Source organism: Lampetra planeri, chromosome 4, assembly GCF_965212315.1.
Source record: "Lampetra planeri chromosome 4, kcLamPlan1.2.h2, whole genome shotgun sequence".
Lineage (NCBI taxonomy): Eukaryota > Metazoa > Chordata > Hyperoartia > Petromyzontiformes > Petromyzontidae > Lampetra > Lampetra planeri.
This window is the reverse complement of record NC_136110.1, coordinates 1,625,446-1,634,744: the sequence shown is the minus strand read 5'-3', so window position 1 is coordinate 1,634,744 and position 9,299 is coordinate 1,625,446. Positions and strand designations below refer to the sequence as shown.

Genomic DNA, 9,299 nt, shown 5'->3' with positions numbered 1-9,299 from the left:
GCACACGCGACTCAAGGACAACGGCGGCACACATTCCCCCCCCCCCCCTCCGATACGCATGCCCCCAGGGCCCGAGATGCTCAAAACGCCAAAACACTTCGATGTGAAAGGACGTCACGAAACGACGACATCTTGAAGCAGGAGGAACGGGGTTGGTGGGGCAGGCGCGCGGGCGGGCGGGCGGGCGGGGGCAAACCAAAAAAATTACGAAAAAAATGTATGAACATTTCCAAGCATTTATTCCTTTCTTCTTCGTACTCTTAACCGTGTTATTATTATTAATGTTATTAATATTATTGTTATAGCCAACCGTTAAACTTATATTTGACATGTCGAGGAAACACCTGCTGGCTCACAATTTCACTGCCTTCTGTCTCCAGGGTCGTCGTCACAGCACTCCTCTTTACCGCCGCCGCCGCCACTGCTGCTGCTCCCGTTTGTTTTTTTGCTATGCGACTACCATACTGAGAACAAGTCCTTAAAAAATAATCTCACAATACAATTTAAAATATATATTTCTATGACACAAACGACGAAGGAAGGGTTCGAGAGGCAGGGTGGTCGGGTGCGGGGAGGCGCAGGGACGAGGCTGACGACGAGGAACAGCACGACAAAAACTTTTTTTTTTACGGTGACCGGCGACGGCAGATCCTCCCCGTGGCTCCCGTTGGGGGGCGGGGGGGGGGGTTGGTGGTGGGGGCGTGCGTGGCATCGCCGGGCTCCCAGGAGGACGGACGGACGGACCCGCGGACGGGCGTCGCAATCTCGACCGGACTTCTCTGCTCCGGTACAGCTGGGTCACACGTGGGGTCACGGGGGTCAGATCGGTGGCGGCAGCCAGGCCACCGGGCGGGTGGTGGGTGACGCACGGTGCCGGTGGGGGATGTGGGAGTCGAGGGGAAGCAGGGGAGGCGGTGGCGGCGATGACGAACGAGGGGGGGGGGGGGGCGGGTGGGGGGGGGCACGCGTGGATCGCCCGGCGCCTGGCACCTACGCCCCGCACGGCGCGCAGCCGCACTTGAGGACCCTCTCGACCTCGTCGAGGAAGGAGGAGCCGTCGGAGCAGTGGAACGCGTACTTCTGGCGCTTGACGCGCAGCGCGCTGCAGCAGCGCGCGCCGCCGGTGGCACCCGTGCAAGCCCCGCGGCACTCTATTCGCCCGACCTTGCGCTCGGAGCGGCAGGCTGCGTAGCCCCGCTGCTTCTGGATGTAGTCTCGGACTCGCTCCTCCTTGCAAGGGCTCTCTGCGGAGGTGACGGTGAAAGATAGGGAGAGAGCGGCGGCGGGTGAGGGGGGAGGTCGAGGGAGCGCGACCGCAAATGGCGAATGAGAAGGGCTCGTTCACGCTGGATCGTAACGGAATGTAGGAGTGAGTTTGAATAAGTGAAGGGACTTCAAATAGTTCTGTAACGTTTGTCGTACAGAAATTGGGCATGGCTCTGATAGCCGCCGTGATACTCAAGTGCATCTTTTTTCTTTCCAGATCTTACCACTAGATGGCAGATGTATCGCACGATCAAACATAGTGGCACCCTTGCACGACTGCACTTTAGAAGAGCACAGAGCTGTTATTCACGTGTTTGTCCTCTAGGGGTGTACATACCACTGAAGTGTATTACATAATGAAAATGTATTACAGTTACGACAGTATGAAGCATGTCAACATTCACAAAATGGATGGAAAGCCATAAATCAGAGCGTAAGCATGTTTATGATGATGACAGAAGTAGGAGGAGATTTGCCGCTTTCACTCCAGTCAAGGTCACGCATATTGAAAGGCTGATTTTTTTTACGAGAGGCGAGTCGTAATTAAAAGTTATAATGTAATTGATAATGCACACAATGCTTCATGGACATAAATGCCCACAACTCTGAGACGGGAAGCCAAGCTCAGTGTCACTCGAAAGCCACACGAATGAGGAATTTGGGCTACTGGGCGCCACTGTGGCGAGATGTTAACTACCTCGCCTGGTATACGGGAGGTCGTGGGTTTGATCCCAACCCTGACGGTTGCTGTATAATTTGGAGTTTACGTTTCTCTCTGTCCGTGGTCGTGTGGATTTTTTTCTCCGTGTCCTGTTTTACCCTCCAAATTTAGAATTAACATATTCTTGAGTATTGGGCTGCTATACATTAACACGTGATAAGCTGCTTTGTTGAGTTATCATCTGTGGCCAGGTCGCTTCTGAAAAATAACTATATAGCTCAGTGTGGGCCTTACCTGCAAAAATAATAATAGTTGAGTTCATAATATAGTTGAAGCACATGTTAGCGGTCATAGAGATTAAGTGTGGTCGTAGGAAATTAATTTATTCAGTGGATTATTCGATAATCCAGCCCAGAGAGCCCTGCCCCTTGGGACTCATCTGCGCAGACCTCTGAGAGAAGCCCCTACGTGGCAGGCAGTCGATAGTGATGAGGCTGTGAAAGCAGTGGTGACATCATCGTAGCTTTAAAGACTAGGAAAAGGAAAATTGTGCTGCTGGCCATACGAAGCTCCAGGGAACAATGGGACACGTGTGTGCGGGTGTGTGTGTCTGTGTGTGTTTAGTGGGGTTGACTAGGGTCAGAAATAGAGTCTGTCTTGATAATGATGCTAAGAAATGTTCTCTGAAAAATAACATATGTCTCATTAGTCTCTTAGTTATTAAAACACCCTTTGTGTGACAGTCCAATGTGTCAGGCAATGAGCCCTCTTTGGATTACAATTCCATTGGATTACTATTCCATTGGATTACTATTCTATTTAAATCCAACTCGGTGCCATTGGTATGCCCAGTAATGGACACGTTGAGATCCTACTGAGCTTTGCATTGGAGACCTGGGTAACCCAAATTTATATGAGATTAATACAAAAAAACAGTTGACATTTGAGGATATGTGACTTGAACATACTGCATGTCATCATGTGTTATCGTCATTAACCTTTCCAGGAAAGCCTCATTGAGTCTCAAGACTTCATCGAGAGGACCCTTCAACTGGGATGGTTGGCCACTTCCATGACTCATCACTGCATGGTCCCTGACATTTATTTATTTCACAGACCATGACGTGCTTTTGCAATCAAGGTCAAGAGGTCAGCATGCCCCCGCGCCTTGCCATCGCTCCCTTCTCGTTGTCAATTCCCCACCCAATTTTACAAGAGCGGCTTTAGAATTTGAGCTTTTAATTCCTGCAAAGGGTCACTTCAGAGCTAGCATGAAAACGCTTCAGTTAAAAATATGCAAATTAAAATTAATACATTGTTGACCTTTCAGAAAGTTCACGATGCAGTGTGACATCACGGCATGAAAAATGAATGTGCGCTGGCTCGCTCAAGGGAATATGAGCTCCTGCTACTTTTGAAATAAATCATGCATTTCGTGAAACATGCCGGCCTCCGACTCAACGGTAGGGTCTAACACCACTAGCGTGCGTTAGCGTTAAAGGGGAGAATGAAACCTACGCAAGCAGTGGGGGCGAAAGAGAATCGGGGAAAACACATCCGGGGGGAGGGGGGGTTAGAGATTTATGCTGTTAGTGGACAGAGTTCAAATGTTAAAAGTGAGACGCTTGCAGCAAAAACTGACGACGGTTTCCACAGGTCAAAAAGAAAACACACGGCGAGCGTAAGGATTCGATTAAGGTCGATTCCAAACGCGAGCACAATCTTAGTTCCCAGCTCAACATTCCGAGCTGACCGTGTCTCAGAAGATACACGAATACAGCCACGAAAGAAGCGACAAACGGAGCGTAAGAGAAGGGGTTAACGGGAACGCATTTGAAATGTGGTTAATATCGAGCCGGTAAGACACCGTTCAAACATCCAGGTCGGTGGTAACCTCATCCAATCATTGTTTCCCCTGGGGCCGATAAATATGTATACACCACTTTGTTTAAAGTCGACAATCGGTTCTCCTATGGCGAGACTGCACTCGGCCATGAGAATATGGAAATTCCACCGCTGGTTTAGAGCCCCCGCTGATGGAAACGAGCTGAGCCCAAACGCTCGTTTTGAGTGGCGGAACAAGTTCGGTGTCGATTATCTAATTTTTTTGTCATCCGTTTCTTATTCTGCCTACAGTGATGGGAAACCGTCGCGAGCTTTTGCGACCGACGCTGCCGCGGCCCCCTCCACCCCATCTCACCTGTAGGGAGGCAGAGCTACGGTTAGTGTCAGGCCTAGCGCTAGCGGTGGCGTTAGCGGCAGAGAGACCGTCCGTGCTGTTAGCCTGGCTCTTATTCACTTTGGCTTCAGGAAGGAGAGGCGTAGACAACAAAATAACAGTGCAAGGAAACACGTATAAACAAAACAGGGGGGAGAACAAAAGAAATAACAACAAAAACAAACAAACAGAAACAAAACAGAGAGACAGACAATCAGAGGCTTCCATGCAAATAAAGGTGGAATTGAGTCAAGCACAGCGAATGCCCCCAGCAAATCCAAGAGGGTTTTGTCTGATCAGATGGAGCCCATCGCAAACCAGGCACGCAAAAAGTTCCACGGGTTACCCTTTGTTGTTAAGAAAAATACCCTGAAACTATTATTGCAATAAACGAACAACAGTTGTGCCTTACATAACGTAGCGACAACGAGAAGAGCCAACTATTTCAGTGCGCTGACCACAGCGGCCGTTTTCCAAAACGAACACACACATGCGCACCAGCACAAACAAAGATCCCCCGCGTAGCCTTAACAGACTGTTGGGGCAAGTGCTGTTGGTGAGCACCTATGAAGGCCAGCACGGCAACAGGAGGGGGGTGGGTTGCAGCGCCACGCCCGGCCGCCTTTGTCGCCCCAGTTGCGACTCACGTATTCACACACATGCAGTCACACTCACGCAGACGCATGCTGCAAACAACACTCCCGCAAGCATTTGTGCATTTTTTTCCATGCGGACGATTTAAAAAAAAAAGTGAACTCATAAGAACATTAACCAAACCCCACCCCCTCCTCACACCCCCCCCCACCCCCTCCCCCCCGCCGTACGAGTTACACGTCAAGCACGGCACGGCCGCACCGCGGATCCGGCCGACGGCGGCGCGTACCTCGGTCGCAGTGCTCGCCCGTGTAGCCGCTGGCGCACTCGCAGACCGGCTTGCCGGGCGGGGAGAGACGGCAGCGGCCGTGCTTGCAGCGCAGCGCGCGGCACGGGTTGTGCAGCTCGTCCCCCGCCACCCCGACCCCGGCGACGACGACGACGCCGCCCTCTTCGGGGTCGGGCTGCGAGCACAGGACTCCGGAGTAGCCCGGCTCGCAGCGGCAGCTGTAGGAGTGCGTGTCGGTGGGCACGCACGTCCCGTGCACGCACCTGTGTGTCCGCGTGCCGAGAGGTGTGCGGAGATGGGGGCGGGGGGGGCAGAGTTAATGTCTGTCTCAAGAAGGCAGAGTTGTGATTGAGGATTGTTTTTGTTGTTGTGTGTGTGTGTGGGGTGAGGCCGTACACGTGATCAGGTCAAATGTGTTCGTTGTGTAACCCTCCACCACCCGACATAGCCAAATGACTTATATTGGCACGTAGTGTACAAGCGTAGAACTACGTGCCAGTTATTGCTGTTTCAGTTCGCCCACTGGTAAGTTAGTGAGAACGATAATCACATCTAATGACCAGATCGTTCCGTGGGCTAGCCCAATCAGCATTGCGTCTGTTTATATTTTAATTTATTGATCTGCGGGTAACCCCTGCAAAGGGATCTGAAACAATCAGCAGATGGACAAAACGGCGAGAACAGACAGGCAGCTGGACGGACACAGACACACTTGGATGGACGGAACGAGCGCACGGACAGACGGACGGGGGGGCAGTGACGGGAACTCTCACTTGTGTCCCGCGCAGGGCTCCGACACGCGCCGGTCGCACCGCTCGCTCGCCCAGCCGGGCTGGCAGTCGCACACGTAGCCCAGCGGGTGCGCCTCGGACGGGCGGCACGTGCCGTGCTGGCAGGCGGCACGCTGGCACGCCTGGCAGCCGGGCAGCACGCCGCCCCCGCTGCCCCCGGCGCGCCCCTCGCCCAGGTCCTGCAGCTCGCTGTTGATGTAGAGGCGGCGCAGGCAGCCGCGGAAGCTGCCGGTGCCGTTGTGCACCGCCGACTGCATGAGGGCCGCCACCGCGATGTCGTTGGGCATGCCTGTTGTGAGTGTGAATGGGTGTACGAATGTGTGGGTGGGTGGGTGTGTGTGTGAGTGGGTGAGTGTGTGGGTGAGTGTGCGAGTGTGTGGGTAGGTGGGTGGGTGTGTGAGTGGGTGTGTGTGAGTGTGTGGGTGGGTGGGTGGGTGTGTATGTGTGGGTGGGTATGTGAGTGGGTGGGTGTGTGGGTGGGTGGGTGTGTGAGTGGGTGGGTGTGTGTGAGTGAGTGGGTGTGTGCGAGTGTGTGGGTAGGTGGGTGGGTGTGTGAGTGGGTGGGTGTGTATGAGCGTGTGTGTGCATGTGAGTGCGAGTGTGTAAGCAAGAGAGGTGTGAAGTCACACAAACAGAAATTCAGGTTATTTCATTCTATGATTATTCGTGCTTAAAGTAACTTCATTACAATTTCGGATTATCCAGTGCGCAACATGGGCAATGGACAAAACCAGTAATGGAATGGGCACCCAGAGGTGTTAACGCTCCCCCGAAGAGCACGATCGCCACGGAGATGGAGCGAGGAAAACCGCTCGTGTGCAGGAGCCAGAAGAGATCGTGGCATCGTGGAGCCACGAGGAAAGGTCATGGGCCGATAACAACGATGGCGATGATGCTGTACGATGGTTCGGATCGATAAGCCCCTTTGTCAAAGCGTTGATCCCAACAGGGGACCAACGCAACTATGACGCCGCCACCGCGCCGTCGCGTGGAGGCTGGCCGTGACGGCGCTACCGACGCAGCGAAAGCTCACCGCCCAGGTAGAGGGGGCTGTGCATGGCGATGGGCGACGGCTTGCTGGCCCCGGGGATGCTCTTGGGGACTCCTCCGTCCACCGACAGCTTCAGGCTCTGATCCAGCGTCACCAGCTCCACCGTGTGGAACTGCCCGTCGTTTATTGTCTCCAGGCTGGGACGGCACGAGACAGTTCAGCCGCGCTCACTCTCGCGTGCTTTTGACGGTGCAATACTTTTTTGCTTTCACGCGATTTGGTCCCCATTGAGCTCTCTGAACCTCCAATTCGCACGGTTGGCTATGAACGGTGCGAAATAAGTTCAACACATGTTCGTCTGAAAAGACGAAAAATTATTTAGGAACTTTCCCGGTGAAGTGGTTATAACCCCGTGTTTGACAACGGTCCGTGAAAGTGGATATGAGAGAACTAATCCTGAGATCCCTCAATGGTCTCCTGGGCTCTCCCTGGCTAGATAGCGCATAAGGGTCTCGATTAATGTAATGGGATTGTACATAAATCAATGGCACTCTATGGAAGTTAATTTAAGAGCTGGTATCTTCATGTAAGTCTTAGAGTTTATATTTAAGCGTAGAGAGACATCTATACAAGTTTATTTAAAACTTTAAATTATCTAAGCAGACAATGTCTCCACGTATCTGTCTCCACACAAAAATAAGCTTTTTTTTATCCAACTCAATAACCCTACGGCTTTCTGGAAGTGTATGATGTCAATGGCACTGATCCATAACCAGCAAACTCTGGGTTAGTTTTGACACGGTGTCTCATCAGCAGAGACAGCCTTGCTTGAATTCATGCTGGTGAACTGCCAATATTACAGGCAAGGGCCCTCTCTTTAAGATATGTGTCCTAGTTTGACGCAAAATTACATAGTAAAACATAACTTATATAATGTACAAATATACATGCTCACATACTGGGTTGGGTAAAGAAAAAATACATGGAGAGACGTACTGACGGAGGAATATTGTCTCCTTATTTATTTAGTTACTTATGTTCTCCACAATGACTCTAATGTTTATTATTTGTTTTTTGTACATCCACAGAAAATCAAAGCGTTTGAGTGATGTAGTTTTTCTGTAATTGTTTAATCCTACGTCTCCCCTAAAAATGAGATTTCCAGTTTTCAAGTGTTATTTATTTCAGCCCTTGCTGGATGGAGATCTCCACCCACTAGGCTGGTAAGGGGGTGTGTTTGACCATACTTCACCATGGCTGGGTTACACAGTAGTGAGATGTTAACTAACTTGCCTGGAATGCAGGGCATCGTGGGTTCGATCCCAACCCTGACTTCTGTATATTTTGAGTTTGCATGTCTCTCATCATCTTCATCACGGTGGCTAGGGAATATAAAACTACCTCGCCTGATATGGTGGGTTCGATCCTGACCTTTGACGCCTATTGTACATTGGGAGTTTGCGGGTCTCTTTCTCATAATCATCATGGTGGCTAGGAGATGTTAACTACTTTGCCTGGTATACAGGAGGTCGTGGGTTTGATTCTCCCGGTGGCCACGTGGATTTTTCTCCGGGTCCTCCGGTTTTCCCTCCACATTAAAAATCAACATGCGTTTGGAGTATTTGGCTGCTATAAATGTCCACGTGATACACCACTTCTTTGAGCTATCATTTGTGACCCGGTCGCTTCTGAAAAAGAGCTGTATATCTCGTTGCACCTTGCCTGGTAAAGTAAAAAAATAGTTTAGTTTAGTATAAAGGGCCATCCATCTATCTATATATATATCTACGTAAAGATTACAATGAAATCAATGAGTATGCAAATTCCAGACTTAAAACGCGGGGGGGGGGGGGGGGTGCTTAAATGAGATCTAACAATCCGACCGAGAATTCTGATGGCCACGAAAAGAAGCTCCATTACAAAAATGGCAGGGCATAAATGAAAGGGCCCTTTGAAGTGAATGTAAGAGGAGTGCCCTGGTGTGGCTCGCTCGGCGGGGGCGACACACGGCAGCAGCCGGTTGGTACGTCGCACAAAAAAGCTCTACCCGGTGAGATTGGGGAATTTGAATTAAAAAAGATAAATGCCCCGCATGCAATGTTCTAAGTGGTGTGCAGATGGAAATTGCTAAAATCTTATTAACACATGTTCGGCCCTTGTAATTTGCGTGGCTTTTATATATATATATAAATAATCAGAGAATGTCCTTACATCGCATGCAATGCTCGCATTCGTCATCACCACGAGCCATGGTTTATCCACTGCTGGATGGAGGGCTCCCCATGCTGCTGCTTCCCTTACGTTCCTCGGATGCTACGACGATCCGCCTCATTCCTGCACATGAACCGATCTCGTCGCTCCATCTCTGCGATGGTCGCCCTCTTTGGCGAATTCTCTCCTTTTTCCTTTGGCTAACGCATCAGTCCCGCCCAGTGGCCATCAGTCCCTCTCGTGGTGGATGCTGCCCAAGCCATCATTACTCTCCCTCT

The 9,299-nt window shown here is 51.0% G+C and overlaps 1 protein-coding gene across 2 annotated transcripts in view; it reads right to left on the bottom strand.

Annotated features, from left to right (window-relative positions):
* Positions 1-222: 222 nt before the first annotated feature.
* Positions 223-9,299, bottom strand: part of LOC144717550 (slit homolog 2 protein-like) — a 240,246-nt gene continuing 231,169 nt past the window's right edge. Inside the window, exons 33-37 of one of the 2 annotated variants that reach the window (XM_078592952.1) lie at positions 6,853-7,007; positions 5,802-6,108; positions 5,029-5,291; positions 4,128-4,231; positions 1,062-1,244 (exon numbers count right to left, since the gene is read on the bottom strand). In XM_078592952.1, coding sequence (XP_078449078.1) covers positions 1,152-1,244; positions 4,128-4,231; positions 5,029-5,291; positions 5,802-6,108; positions 6,853-7,007 — 922 coding nt within the window. In that variant the 3' untranslated portion in view covers positions 1,062-1,151. Of the gene's footprint in view, positions 1,245-4,127; positions 4,232-5,028; positions 5,292-5,801; positions 6,109-6,852; positions 7,008-9,299 lie in introns of both variants that reach the window. The other variant, XM_078592951.1, reaches the window with a different exon arrangement.